We start from the raw sequence: 16,032 nt of genomic DNA on the forward strand, positions 1-16,032 counted from the left end.
GTGGCGCTCACCTGCACGGCGCCAAACACGCATACGACCATCATTGGCACCAAGGCAGAAGCGACTCTCATCGCTGAAGATGACACGTCTCCATTCGTCCCTCCATTCACGCCTGTCGCGACACCACTGGAGGCGGGCTGCACGATGTTGGGGCGTGAGCGGAAGACGGCCTAACGGTGTGCGGGACCGTAGCCCAGCTTCATGGAGACGGTTGCGAATGGTCCTCGCCGATACCCCAGGAGCAACAGTGTCCCTAATTTGCTGGGAAGTGGCTGTGCGGTCCCCTACGGCACTGCGTAGGATCCTACGGTCTTGGCGTGCATCCGTGCGTCGCTGCGGTCCGGTCCCAGGTCGACGGGCACGTGCACCTTCCGCCGACCACTGGCGACAACATCGATGTACTGTGGAGACCTCACGTCCACCCGGCCTCCCGCATGCCCACTATACGCCCTCGCTCAAAGTCCGTCAACTGCACATACGGTTCACGTCCACGCTGTCGCGGCATGCTACCAGTGTTAAAGACTGCGATGGAGCTCCGTATGCCACGGCAAACTGGCTGACACTGACGGCGGCGGTGCACAAATGCTGCACAGCTAGCGCCATTCGACGGCCAACACCGCGGTTCCTGGTGTGTCCGCTGTGCCGTGCGTGTGATCATTGCTTGTACAGCCCTCTCGCAGTGTCCGGAGCAAGTATGGTGGGTCTGACACACCGGTGTCAATGTGTTCTTTTTTCCATTTCCAGGAGTGTATATGTTTCGCAGGTGCCTTTTGCTTTCATTTCGTTTACGTACATATTTTGTGGCTAGTTTAGGGCCACAGGTTCAATCTCAAATGCTTATTCGTGTAAAGAGCAATTCAAAACGAATATAGCGGTTACATTCGGCTATAACTATTCAGTGCGTAGCGATACATGGATAAGAATTACAGAGAATGTACAGTATTGGACGAGGAGGATATTAGAGTTTAACGTCCCGTGGAGGTCATTAGAGACGGAGCGCAAGCTCGGATTAAGGAAGGAAGAGGCAGGAAATCGGCCGTGGCCTTCAAGAGAACCATCCCGACATTTGCCTGGAGAGATTTAGGGAAATCAGGGAAACCTAAATCGGGATGGCCAAACGCTGCATTGAACCGTTGTCCTCCCGAATCCGAGTCCAAATCTACAGTATTATACCGGTAACCTGGAACGCATTTAACCATTCTCAGCTACAGGCTGCCTATTTAAAGGCATTGTGGGTTGCCTGTTTAACGACTTCCAGGGGCAACACAAATTTGCGTTTCAATATTTCACAAAAAGAGGGAGCCAAAAATATGGAAACACGAAAAACAACACATTACCATTCCTACTAGGATGTAGGTAACCCGTTAGCGTTCAAAACAGCTTCCAGTCATCTCGGAATGGATAAATACAGGTTCTGTATGGATTTTAAGGGAGTCTTACAGCATTGTTCCTGCAAAATAGTGGGAAGTTCGGTAACACTGAGAGAGGCGATCATTCACCCTTTTTTCCAACGTAGACCACAAAGGCTCAATCATCTATAACATCGTGATGCGATAACTGTGGTGGCCAGGAGAGTTGCAACAGTTTATCCTCGCAGTAATGTGACCCAGCAGAGTAACAAAACGGCCCACGGAATAGCATACTATCGTTATCCATATCGTACCGAATCCTCGTCATCTTCCATTCTTGGGATATTAACTCGGCCAGAAGTTGGAAACAGTGTGAAACAGGATACATCGGACCAAATGACTTTCTTCCATTGCATCATAGTCCAAATTTTATGGCTTCAGCAGCACGTTTATGTTATAGGAATTTGCATCACTGATGAGTGGTTTTGGAATTCCAGCTCACGCTGAAATTTCCAGCTTCTGGGAGTTTTCTTTTTTGTCAGTGTTTTCAATACATAGCAATTTAACTGCCAGTTTTGAGTGACACACAAAAGTGGCAATTAAACTGCTATACATTGAAAACAGAAAAAAAAGAAAAAGTGCAAACTTTCAACCAATTCGTCACCTGAGAGAAAGCTGTTTGGCTTAGAAATAAAGAATTAGACGCTGATCTGCCACCCGCTGAAGATGCCTTGTAATTAATGCGAAACGCGTCTGTATGCACGAGATAAATAAAAAAATCTAACGAGCAACAGTGCAAAAGGCTTTTTTCTTTTGAGTTACTGTTACTTAAATTACTTAACACCCTTTCAGTATGACTGACAATGATATAATCCTGTACTCATTACTACGAGGACATGTTCAAATGTGTGTGAAATCATACGGGACTTAACTGCTAAGGTCATCAGTCCCTAAGCTTACACACTACTTAACCTAAATTTTCCTAAGGACAAACACACACGCCCATGCCCGAGGGAGGACTCGAACCTCCGCCGGGACCAGCCGCACAGTCCATGACTGCAGCGCCTCAGACCGCTCAGCTAATCCCGCGCGGCTACGAGGGCATTTCGAAAAGTAAGTTACACATTATTATGGCAGGCCAAGTAATTTTATTGAATGCTGCACTACCCTTCTTACTTGATATCCGATATCAGAACGGGGACGAACCCAACTTTGGTCACAGAACGCTTGCAGTGAGGATGGTGCGAGGTATGCCTTCTTCTGCCTCTCTAGAGGCACCTACTAAATGTTTGTGTTTTCACCTGAGGCGTCGATCTACACAGCGGAGTTACGGGCATCTGTGAGACAATTTATTATGGCACACAAACGTACCAGCTCGAACTAATCATCACGGACTCCCAAAGCGTGTTGCAGAAATTACAATATTTAGCGTTGATAAACGGACTATCAGATATGTCTTGGATTTTTTGGAAGCTATAGCAGAGGCGCAGACATTGGGCATTGACATAATAAAATGAAACACCTACAGCCGTCGTTTTGAGATAATTTTATGATATTGTAACCAGTCTCGGTGACTCAATATTCCACCTTGAGTTGCTAGTTGCTTTTACAGTATTCTACGGAAGCCAGTTCATAGATGATATCTTGGGTTGTTCGACGTTCTGCCGGATATCAGCGTCGTACTTGCACGATATTTCGGTCACGTAGCTCGAGACCTTCATCAGGTGCGACCTGAGACTACTCCTCAAGTGGACCCTTTGCGGTCCGCGCCCGCTCGCTGTGATCTTCGGGAGCATTGCTGTTCCCTTTTCCGTTTTGCTGTTCCCGGTCACTTTTATCTCTATTGACTCCATTATAACACTGTCCCAAAATCTGGGCATCTGTGCTAGAAACTTGGTTTCTTCATAATTCATGGCATGACCTAGCTCTAGACAGTGTTCAGCAATGGCTGATTTTGTTGCCTGTCTTAATCGGGTGTGCCTCTGATGTTCCTTGCACGTGATATCTACTGTTCTTGTCGTCTGGCCAATGTAGGACATGCCACAGTGACCGATAATCTCATGAACCGTGACACGGGGTACCAGCTAAGTAGAGTTGTCGTCGGTGGCTCAGATTGATAGAGTGTCTGCCATGTAAGCAGGAGATCCCGGGTTCGAGTCCCGGTCGGGGCACACATTTTCAGCTGTCCCCATCGAGGTATATCAACAACACCTGTCGGCAGCTGAGGGTTTCAATCAATTATCATTCAAATAACGTAGGCAGTTATGGCTTATTGTGGTGTCTCCCACAGCCATTGTTTCTTATGTACTTGTGGAGCACTTACTTCTCCACAATTTATGTCCGGAAATTCTTACACCCGCAACGAAACTTTTGTTGAGAAGGCTTATTGAGACCTGGTGGTCAAGGAAGGCAGGATTCGGTTACGATTGTGGACGGGGCCGTAATCAGTTTCTATTGGTTGGCATTTCTTTTAATCACACACAATTTATTTAAAATCAACAACAAATTAAAATAATGGCAATAATTTAAGAATTGTTTCACGGCTAAAGGCCTTAATGGCAATAAGTTAAGAATTGATTAAACTTGCTTTAACTTACAATTACTGTTATTAAAATACAAAAGACAGGTGACCAAGGTCTTAAAGCTCGCTGCAAAATACAACTGCCAAATTAAAATTTTAAGACAAGTAACGACACTCACAGTTGAAGGCCTTGATGATAAAAAATTAAGAATAGTTTCACGGCTGAAGGCCTTAATGGCAATAAATTAAGAATTGTATAACTTGTTGCAACTTACAAACTACAGTTATTAAAATACTGAAAACAAATCACCTAGGTCTTAAAGGTTAACTGCTAAAATACAGTTGCCACATTAGAATTGTAGGACAAGTAGCGACAGTCACGGCTGAAGGCCCTTAACGCCAAGAATGGCAATTATTAAAAAAAATTAACAAACATACTGTCAAACAGCAAGGCAATAGCAAAAGCTAATTTAAAAGACAGGCAACTGATCACCAAACAGGTGAGACAAAATGATAGTAAACTTGGTAGCACAATCGTTTAAACGTGCTGTAACGCCAGGAATGGCAATTATATTTAAAAAAATTAGAAACATACAATAAAACAGCAAATATAATAACAAGGTTGATTCAAAAGGACAAGCAACTGGTAGCTTGGTAATACAATAATAAAATAATAACACCATAATAAAACACAAGGGCTAGTCACAGACGATGCTCCAGGAATCGACCTCTGAGTAGGTCAGGCTAAAAACACTTTCACGAGCGATGAGAAATGCAGCGAAGAGTTGCATCCACTTCACAAGATGGTAACTGAGACTAGTGGCAGTCTAACGAATGACTAATGAGAATCTTGCTGCAGCTACCTAACGTCCGATGACCAATGCACCACGCCAAAGCCGGAACCGGCGGTCAGCACTACGTCCTCAGAATGCTGTGTTTGTGGCCGAGCGGTTCTAGGCGCTACAGTCTGCCTCGGGCATGGATGTGTGTGATGTCCTTAGGTTAGTTAGGTTTAAGTAGTTCTAAGTTCTAGGGGACTGATGACCTCAGAAGTCAAGTCCCATAGTGCTCAGAGCCATTTGAACCAATGGTGTGTTTAGAGCGTCCGAAAGGAGAAAGGAACCACTACTACCAGAGTAGAAGAAACACCAACCGACCTACAAATCAAGGAAACTGTCAAAACAACAAGCCTTACCGGACAGCAGCGGCAAGGCGAGGAAACGTACACTGCCGTTATACTCTAACCTCCAGGGCAGGTCACTGGGGCATTAGCGGCCACCAGGCAGGAAAAAATACCGCTGGTTGAACTTAACAAATAGTTACACATAGAACGCAGCAATTAGTAACAAGAAGTCGAGGAAATCTATTTAGATCCGCCTTCCCCAAGAACTCCACTCGCTGCTCCTCGTCTCGGCGACACTGCGAGCAGCAACACGAACCCATCTCACTGGAGAATCGCGAGATCTCACAACGGTTGAGATTTCACTGCTAGAATTAAAATCCACTGAACTTAAAGCTTGTTGGATCCGGTTGACGACTAGGTCGTGTACCCTCGCGACCACAGCCATTCCATCTGGCAGTGCATGCGTGCCGCCAGTGGTCCCGGTATGTTCTCGCACTGCCCTCTTGGCTCCTCCAGAGTCCCCAACCGAACTGCTCACTCACACGACCCGGAAGAACAACGACGTCACCCCAAAGATAGGGCGACAGTTACTACATATCGATAACGCCGCTGCTGCCACTAGTGGACAGGCAACGCTTGCGAAACCAAGTGGCGCCAGTCAACACAAGAAGAATACAAACAACCGCAGCCATGTCAGCTATACAATACAGTCTGGCCTCCAACAAAGGACGGAAACCTAAAAACAGTACCAATGCGAGCCGCAGCACGGCTTACTTATAATCGCGTAAAGTGTCCCGACACAATGCCATTGGTCTTGTAATCGCATTTTCGACGCACAGAACTGATTGTTTTCATTGTACTCTTCAAAACATCGATTGCACGGCTTTAGTGTCTGCTACCTAGCCTCGCTCTGTTTCCAGTTCGGCACTGTCCTCGGTCGCTAAGCTCGGCAAGGTGTTCCAAACTGTCCAGTCACATCAGTGTCTCCACACGTCAAAAGCCTGAGTAACTATCTTTTGGAGTGCGGGCCGATATGAGGCTTGCAGGATGGGAGTGGTACCGACAGGGATGTGGAGCCATGCCGACTCCAGTGTCGTGACAAACTGCGCTAAATTTCTCGGTTGAGGATCCATGGTGCGAACGGCAGGATCGAGGTGGTTCCATAGATTCTAGATGGGTTTAAATCCGGGGAATTTGCTGGTCGGGGAGCACGGTAAACTCACCCTGGTGCTCTTAGCCATGCATGTAAACTGCAAGCGCATGTAGGGGTGAAAATGGTCTCCAAGGATGGATGCATACTTGTATTAATCCACTGTGCCTTCCAGAATGCTGAGTTCAACCAGTGATTACCACGAAAACAAGTAGTAGGCCAAAACGCTCCCTCCTACGGCCTGGAACCTTCCGACGCTCGTTGTAAGGTGTTTCCCGTCTGTCAGATGGAGCATAAAACATTATTGGTGTGAAAAGACCATATGTCGCCACCTAGTATTCGCCCAGTTGCAGTATTGGCGTGCAAACTCCAGCCTTTCTCGGCGGTGAACAGCAGTCAGCATGGATGCATGAACCAGGGACCCGGCGTAGAGACCCATACGCATCAACGTTCGCTGACAGATCGTTGAGGAGACACTGCTGGTGTCCTGTAGTTCACCCGAACGGTCAGTTGCTCAACAGATGCACGTCTGTTCGCCCGTAGACATCGCGCAGCTACAGTTTACACATGTATATTAGTTGTGGTGTATCACAGTTGCCTCGGCGCCGGTTTTGAATAGCGCTATTTTGTCAAGCACGGTATACTTTAAACACGATGGCACGCGAACATTTAACAGACTTAGCCATTTCGGAAATGCTTCCACCCTTCGCCCGAAAGCCAATGATCAGACCCTTTTGGGCGTCAGATAAACAGCTCCGTTTCCTCAGTACGACAACGACCGCAATGTTTTCGACGTCTCCCCGACACGTTGTATACAGGGTGAAAAGTATTTAAACCGACAAACTCTGGGTGGTTGTAGGGGACATCAAAACAAATATTTTTCCCTAATGTCATTTTTTCCTGTGAGGAGTATTTAAACCGGTAGAGGAAGATTTCTCTGGCGGCAAATTAATTAAACCAACAAACACTTCTCCATTTTTATGACCAAGAGACAACACATTAACACAACCCAATTTCAATTACAGTGGGTTTTCAAAAATACCTCCATTGACACGTAAACAAAGGTTACACGGTCGGATCATGTTCTGTCTGACACGGGCAAAAACCCCAGGAGTATCCTGAATTCTTCCTGCTGCTGCTACTATCCGGGCAACCAGATCCTCTTCTGATGCAACAGGGGTTGCGTAAACAAGGTTGCTCATCTCTCACCACAGAGTCCAGAGGGGACATATCTGGGGATCGAGGAGGCCATGGTACAGGACCACCTCTGCCAATCCACGTTCCTGGGAACCGACGGTCCAGGAAACGACGCACACGACTACTGAAATGTGTCGGCGCTCCGTCATGTTGGAATCACAAGCGTTGTCTTGTAGGGAGCGGGACGTCTTCCAGCAATTATGGCAATGCTCTGGCGAGAAAATTGTAATAGTGCCTGCCATTTAATGGCCTAGGCAACAGCTACGGCTCAATTAAACAGTTCCCAATAACACCGACCCACACATTAACGAAGAACCGCACTTGATGAGCGCTAGTAGCTGCGGCAAGTGGGTTATCCTCACTCCAAACATGCGAATTGTGCATGTTGAAGACTCCATCACGCCAGAACGTTGCTTCATCAGTAAACAACACAGAGGATGGAAATGTAGGCTGCACTTCACACTGTTCCAGGTACCACTGCGAAAACTGTGCTCCGGGTGGATAATCAACTGGTTCTAGGTTGTGGACACGCAGTAAGTGAAATTGACGAAACAATTTCTCTCGAGGGACTGTTCTTACATTCGTCTAATTCGTCCCCATGTTACGTGCAATTGCACGAGTGCTGATTGAAGGATCCCGCTCCACATGCTGCAAGACAGCTTCCTCAAATTGCAGCTTTCTTACCGTGCGACGGCGTCCCTGTCCAGGTAATCTGCTAAATGACCCGGTCCCACGCAGACGTTGGTACACAGCAGCAAAGGTCGTATGATGCGGGATACGGCGATTAGGATATTGTTGTCGATAAAGCCGCTGTGCAACTCGTCCATTGTGGTGCGCTAGGTAGTACGCACCAACCATATCAGTGTACTCACTCCAGGTGTATCGCTCCATTAGTAAACAGAGACAATGCACTACTGCACTGGTGGACAGCAGTTGCCTACAACTGAAGAGCGTAATACGCCCTCTAACAACTGAAGATCGTAATACAGCCTCTAACAACTGAAGAGCGTAATACGGCCTCCACTGGTTTAAATAATCTTCGTAGGACAAAATGACATTAGGGAAAAATATTTGTTTTGATGTCCCCTACATCCTTCCAGAGTTTGTCGGTTTAAATACTTTTCACCCTGTATAGCTTCCACTCCAAGTGCTCTCGCCTGCTGTGTGTGAGTGATTATTGCACGTTAACATCGAAAACAGCTGGTCGTCACGTTAATGTGACTATTCCGTATATCATGGTTAGATAAGCTTTCTTTTATAATTCAGTATCGATTCAACATAATATTTTTACCAATATACAATGTCATAAAAAAGTTTTAAATTGTTCAGCGTGTAGACATGTACTTTGTTGCTCGAACGGTCCACGGGTACACTGCCGGTTCATAGTGTCCAACGGGTACAATGTTTCGGCGATCAGACATGTCGCCATCGTCAGGTGCGCTGACGAACTGAGCCCTGAGGGCGGGGGGCCGATTTAAATCCCCTCGCCCGCGGGCCGCTCTCTTCGCCGTCCTCGCCCGCGCGCCGGCGGTCACGAAGACGTGGGCGCCGGAATCTGTCGTAGCGTCGATGTGCTAGCTACGTCCTCCCTGGTCGCCAGTTCGTACTTAAGAAGACTCTCAGCAAGAAGTACGAACTGGCGACCAGGGAGGACGTAGCTAGCACATCGACGCTACGACAGATTCCGACGCCCACGTCTTCGCGACCGCCGGCGCGCGAGCGCCGACGGCGAAGAGAGCGGCACGCGGGGGAGGGGATTTAAATCGGCCGCCCGCCCTCAGGGGCTCAGTTCATCAGCGCACCTGACGATGGCGACATGTCTGATCGCCGAAATATTGTGCCCGTTGGACACTATGAACCGGCAGTATACCCGTGGACTGTTCGAGCAACAAATACGCCGGGAGAAACTGAAGAACCATATGTACTTTGTTGTTGTTCCGTTACCAACTGTGATCCTTTGTGCGCAGCGCAACGAACGGCGGGAGCGCGAGCAGCGTGAGCTGGCCAAGCAGCAGCAGCTGAAGAACGAGCAGATGCACCGCGAGGCGCAGCTGGCCGCCTCCAGCTACGAGTGCTCGCGCACCGACTCCAGCTCAGACACCACAGACTCCTACTTCGCCACCCAGGTCAGTTTACTGCCAAAAGCTCCCTCCCGTTAATGTTCCTTTCTCAGGCGGTGCCCTTTTATCCGTTGCGTCGCCTTCTGTACACTGACGAGCCAAAACATTATATACCGAGCGAGGTGGCGCAGTGGTTAGCACACTGGACTCGCATTCGGAAGGACGACGGTTCAATCCCGTCTCCAGCCATCCTGATTTAGGTTTTCCGTGATTTCCCTAAATCGCTTCAGGCAAATGCCGGGATGGTTCCTTTGAAAGGGCACGGCCGATTTCCTTCCCAATCCTTCCCTAACCCGAGCATGAGCTCCGTCTCTAATGACCTCGTTGTCGACGGGACGTTAAACACTAACCACCACCACCACCACCACCAAAACATTATGACCACCTCAGGTTACCTTCCATTCAAAAGGCTGTTGCACGCAGTGACTGTTATATATTTCTTTTTTTTTGTTTTTTGTCAATAATCTACTGACTGGTTTGATGCGGCCCGCCACGAATTCCTTTCCTGTGCTAACCTCTTCATCTCACAGTAGCACTTGCAACCTACGTCCTCAATTATTTGCTTGACGTATTCCAATCTCTGTCTTCCTCTACAGTTTTTGCCCTCTACAGCTCCCTCTAGTACCATGGAAGTCATTCCCTCATGTCTTAGCAGATGTCATATCATCCTGTCCCTTCTCCTTATCAATGTTTTCCACATATTCCTTTCCTCTCCGATTCTGCGTAGAACCTCCTCATTCCTTACCTTATCAGTCCACCTAATTTTCAACATTCGTCTATAGCACCACATCTCAAATGCTTCGATTCTCTTCTCTTCCGGTTTTCCCACAGTCCATGTTTCACTACCATACAATGCTGTACTCCAGACGTACATCCTCAGAAATTTCTTCCTCAAATTAAGGCCGGTATTTGATATTAGTAGACTTCTCTTGGCCAGAAATGCCTTTTTTGCCATAGCGAGTCTGCTTTTGATGTCCTCCTTGCTCCGTCCGTCATTGGTTATTTTACTGCCTAGGTAGCAGAATTCCTTAACTTCATTGACTTCGTGACCATCAATCCTGATGTTAAGTTTCTCGCTGTTCTCATTTCTACTACTTCTCATTACCTTCGTCTTTCTCCGATTTACTCTCAAACCATACTGTGTACTCATTAGACTGTCCATTCCGTTCAGCAGATCATTTAATTCTCCTTCACTTTTACTCAGGATAGCAATGTCATCAGCGAATCGTATCATTGATATCCTTTCACCTTGTATTTTAATTCCACTCCTGAACCTTTCTTTTATTTCCATCATTGCTTCCTCGATGTACAGATTGAAGAGTAGGGGCGAAAGGCTACAGCCTTGTCTTACACCCTTCTTAATACGAGCGCTTCGTTCTTGATCGTCCACTCTTATTATTCCCTCTTGGTTGTTGTACATATTGTATATGACCCGTCTCTCCCTATAGCTTACCCCTACTTTTGTCAGAATCTCGAACAACTTGCACCATTTTATATTTTCGAACGCTTTTTCCATGTCGAAAAATCCTATCAAAGTGTCTTGATTTTTCTTTAGCCTTGCTTCCATTATTACCCGTAACGTCAGAATTGCCTCACTCGTCCGTTTACTTTTCCTAAAGCCAAACTGATCGTCACCTAGCGCATTCTCAATTTTCTTTTCCATTCTTCTGTATATTATTCTTGTAAGCAGCTTCGATGCATGAGCTGTTAAGCTGATTGTGCGATAATTCTCGCACTAGTCAGCTCTTGCCGTCTTCGGAATTGTGTGGATGATGCTTTTCCGAAAGTCAGATGGTATATCGCCAGACTCATATATTCTACACACCAACGTGAATAGTCGTTTTGTTGCCACTTCCCCCAATGATTTTAGAAATTCTGATGGAATGTTATCTATCCCTTCTGCCTTATTTGACCGTAAGTCCTCCAAAGCTCTTTTAAATTCCGATTCTAATACTGGATCCCCTATCTCTTCTAAATCAACTCCTGTTTCTTCTTCTATCACATCAGACAAATCTTCACCCTCATAGAGGCTTTCAATGTATTCTTTCCACCTATCTGCTCTCTCTTCTGCATTTAAGAGTGGAATTCCCGTTGCACTCTTAATGTTACCACCGTTGCTTTTAATGTCACCAAAGGTTGTTTTGACTTTCCTGTATGCTGAGTCTGTCCTTCCGACAGTCATATCTTTTTCGATGTCTTCACATTTTTCCTGCAGCCATTTCGTCTTTGCTTCCCTGCACTTCCTATTTATTTCATTCCTCAGCAACTTGTATTTCTGTATTCCTGGTTTTCCCGGAACATGTTTGTACGTCCTCCTTTCATCAATCAACTGAAGTATTTCTTTTGTTACCCATGGTTTCTTCGCAGCTACCTTCTTTGTACCTATGTTTTCCTTCCCAACTTCTGTGATGGCCCTTTTTAGAGATGTCCATTCCTCTTCTTCAACTGTATTGCCTACTGCGCTATTCCTTATTGCTGTATCTATAGCGTTAGAGAACTTCAAACGTATCTCGTCATTCCTTACTACTTCCGTATCCCACTTATTTGCGTATTGATTCTTCCTGACTAATGTCTTGAACTTCAGCCTACTCTTCATCATTACTATATGGTGATCTGAGTCTATATCTGCTCCTGGATACGCCTTACAGTCCAGTATCTGATTTCGGAATCTATGTCTGACCATGATGTAATCTAATTGAAATCTTCCCGTATCTCCCGGCATTTTCCAAGTATACCTCCTCCTCTTGTGATTCTTGAACAGGGTATTCGCTATTACTAGCTGAAACTTGTTACAGAATTCAATTAGTCTTTCTCCTCTTTCATTCCTTGTCCCAAGCCCATATTCTCCTGTAACCTTTTCTTCTACTCCTTCCCCTACAACTGCATTCCAGTCGCCCATGACTATTAGATTTTCGTCCCCCTTTACATACTGCATTACCCTTTCAATATCCTCATACACTTTCTCTATCTGTTCATCTTCAGCTTGCGACGTCGGCATGTATACCTGAACTATCGTTATCGGTGTTGGTCTGCTGTCGATTCTGATTAGGACAACCCGGTCACTGAACTGTTCACAGTAACACACCCTCTGCCCTACCTTCCTATTCATAACGAATCCTACACCTGTTATACCATTTTCTGCTGCTGTTGATATTACCCGATACTGATCTGACCAGAAATCCTTGTCTTCCTTCCACTTCACTTCACTGACCCCTACTAAATCTAGATCGAGCCTTTGCATTTCCCTTTTAAGATTTTCTAGTTTCCCTACCACGTTCAAGCTTCTGACATTCCACCCCCCGACTCGTAGAACGTTATCCTTTCGTAGATTATTCAATCTTTTTCTCATGGTAACCTCCCCCTTGGCAGTCCCCTCCCGGAGATCCGAATGGGGGACTATTCCGGAATCTTTTGCCAATGGAGAGATCATCATGACACTTCTTCAATTACAGGCCACATGTCCTTTGGATACACGTTACGTGTCTTTAATGCAGTGGTGTCCATTGCCTTCTGCATCCTCATGTCGTTGATCATTGCTGATTCTTCCGCCTTTAGGGGCAATTTCCCACCCCTAGGACAAGAGAGTGCCCTGAACCTCTATCCGCTCCTCCGCCCTCTTTGACAAGACCGTTGGCAGAATGAGGCTGACTTGTTATGCCGGAAGTCTTCGGCCGCCAATGCTGATTATTTATCAAAATTTAGGCAGTCGCGGGGATAGAACCCGGGACCGAAGACGTTTTTGATTATGAATCAAAGACGCTACTCCTAGACCACGGGATATCTCGTGACTGTTATATTGACTTGCAAACAACAGATTTCAGCTATCAGTCGTCCTTCTTAAATTTTATTGGCAGATCTAGATTTCAGCTAGAAACTAGCAATTCTCAATGCTAAGAAAACAAGAGGTACATACACTACTGACCATTAAAATTGCTACACCAAGAAGAAATGCAGATGATAAACGGGTATTCATTGGACAAATATATAATACTAGAACTGACATGTGATTATGTTTTCACGCAATGTGGGTGCATAGATCCTGAGAAATCAGTACCCAGAACAACCAAATCTGGCCGTAATACCGGCCTTGATACACCTGGGCATTGAGTGAAACAGAGCTTGGATGGCGTGTACAGGTACAGCTGCCCATGCAGCTTCAACACGATACCACAGTTCATCAAGAGTAGTGACTGGCGTATTGTGACGAGCCAGTAGCTCGGCCACCATTGACCAGACGTTTTCAGTCCGCGAGAGATCTGGAGAATGTGCTGGCCAGGGCAGCAGTCGAACATTTTCTGTATCCAGAAAAGCCCGTACAGGAACTGCAACATGCGGTAGTGCATTATCCTGCTGAAATGTAGGGTTTCGCAGGGATCGAATGAAGGGTAGAGCCACGGGTCGTAACACATCAGAAATGTAACGTCCACTGTTCAAAGTGCCGTCAATGCGAACAAGAGGTGACGGAGACGTCTAACCAATGGCACCCCATACCATCACGCAGGGTGATACGCCAGTATGGCGATGACGAATATACGCTTCCAATGTGCTAGTGATACGAGGCCGTTGGGATCCAGCACGGCGTTCCGTATTACCCTCCTGAACCCACCGATTCCATATTCTGCTAACAGTCATTGGATCTCGACTAACGCGAGCAGCCATGTCGCGATATGATAAACCGCAATCGCGATAGGCTACAATCCGACCTTTATCAAAGTCGGAAACGTGATGGTAAGCATTTGTCCTCCTTACACGAGGCATCACAACAACGTTTCACCAGGCAACGCCGGTCAACTGCTGTTTGTGTATGAGAAACCGGTTGCAAACTTTCCTCATGTCAGTACGTTGTAGGTGTCGCCACCGTCGCCAACGTTGTGTGAATGCTCTGAAAAGCTAATCGTTTGCATATCACAGCATCTTCTTCCTGTCTGTTAAATTTCGCGTCTGTAGCACGTCATCTTCGTGGTGTAGCAATTTTAATGGCAGTAGTGTAGTTATAGATGTCATAATGCATGTAATGCCTGTTGGTCGGGCTTCATCCACAGTTAATTGAATACTAATGTTTGCGGAAGGCGGACTGTACGGAGAACACATCGGCTGGTTACATGGCGCCATCTATGTGAACTACGTATAAACCTCAAGGGAAGTAAACCACTTCAAATTTAATTACACAAAATGAAACATAAGTAAAATTCTTACATTGTTGTCCGACGTATTTCATATTTATCATCAAGTAACATAATTTCCATGTCCACTCCTTGTGAGTCCGTTATTATTATTAAAACATTTAAATTACGTCACGTGGGTAAAACTTTTTTGAATTTTCTAAAACACTTTTTTTAGTATTTAAAACACTAGAAGACACGTGCTGTGTACACATGTTAGTTGATATCGCTTAAACATATTTATTTTAAATTATATCTTCCTTTATTAAAACATAGTAAGTATATTGTTCATCATATTTACTAAATAGTTCATAGATGGCGCCAAACATCAGTCAGCTGCATGATTATTACAATTTGGCTATTCCGCTATAGATATAGAGGGTGCTAACCTCTTTCTCTCTTAAAACCGATTTTCCTTGTGAATGCAAATATAATATAATATAATATAAAAATAAATATATTTAAGCCACATCAACTAATATGTGTTACACAGCACGTGTATTCTAGTGTTGTATAAATTTAAAAAAAATGTTTTAAAATATTCAAAAAAGTTTTATCCACCTGACGTAATTTAAATGTTTTAATAAAAATAACGGACTCAAGGAGTGAACCTGGAAATTTTATTACTTGGTGATAAATATGAAATAAATCGGACTACAATGTTAGAATTTCACTTATGTTTCATTTTGTGTAATTAAATTTGAAGTGGTTTACTTCCCTTGAGGTTCATACGTAGTTCATATAGATGGCGCCATGTAACCAACCGGAGTGTTCTCCATACAGCCCGCCTTCCGCAAATAGTAGTATTCAATGAACTGTGGATGAAGCCGGAGCAACATGCATTACATCCATTGATCAAAAATGATAGTGATACGTAATATACAAGCCATATGAGTTAAGCCATTAATTGCAGCTTTTTGATGACACCATCTAACTATGTACCTCTTGTATTCTTAGCATTGAGAATCGCTAGTTTCTAGCTGAAATTTAGATCTGCCAATAAAATTTAAGAAGGACGACTGATAACTGAAATCTATTATTTACAAGATTATGACCACCTGCTTAAACGCGTATGGGTCCACATCTGGAACGCAATTCGGCGGTTATTCTGCGTGCAGTGGATTCGATAAGTAACTTGATAGCTTTCCAGAGATTTGTGGCACTAGATGCCTACGCACAGGTCACATACTTTCCTTAATTTACACGCTGCTGGTTAGCGGGCACCGAGATAGCGCGCGATAGCGTCCCAGTTGGGTTTCATCGGATTCAGACAAGCCGCATTTGATGGCCATGACATTAACGTGAGTCCACTATCATACTCCTGAAACCATTGCAGCATTCTGGCTTCGTGACACTGACAGTTATCCTGTTGGAAGGTGCTACCGCTATTGAGGGGACATCAATCATAAG

General features: G+C 45.4%; 1 protein-coding gene across 1 annotated transcript in view; it reads left to right on the top strand.

Annotated features, from left to right (window-relative positions):
- The window catches only part of LOC124593853 (voltage-dependent T-type calcium channel subunit alpha-1H-like), a 452,274-nt gene that overhangs the window by 204,028 nt on the left and 232,214 nt on the right, over positions 1-16,032 (top strand). Inside the window, exon 9 of the mRNA XM_047132201.1 lies at positions 9,308-9,466. Coding sequence (XP_046988157.1) covers positions 9,308-9,466 — 159 coding nt within the window. The remainder of the gene's footprint in view (positions 1-9,307; positions 9,467-16,032) is intronic.

The sequence above is a fragment of the Schistocerca americana genome, chromosome 2 (assembly GCF_021461395.2).
Source record: "Schistocerca americana isolate TAMUIC-IGC-003095 chromosome 2, iqSchAmer2.1, whole genome shotgun sequence".
Taxonomy (NCBI): Eukaryota; Metazoa; Arthropoda; class Insecta; order Orthoptera; family Acrididae; genus Schistocerca; species Schistocerca americana.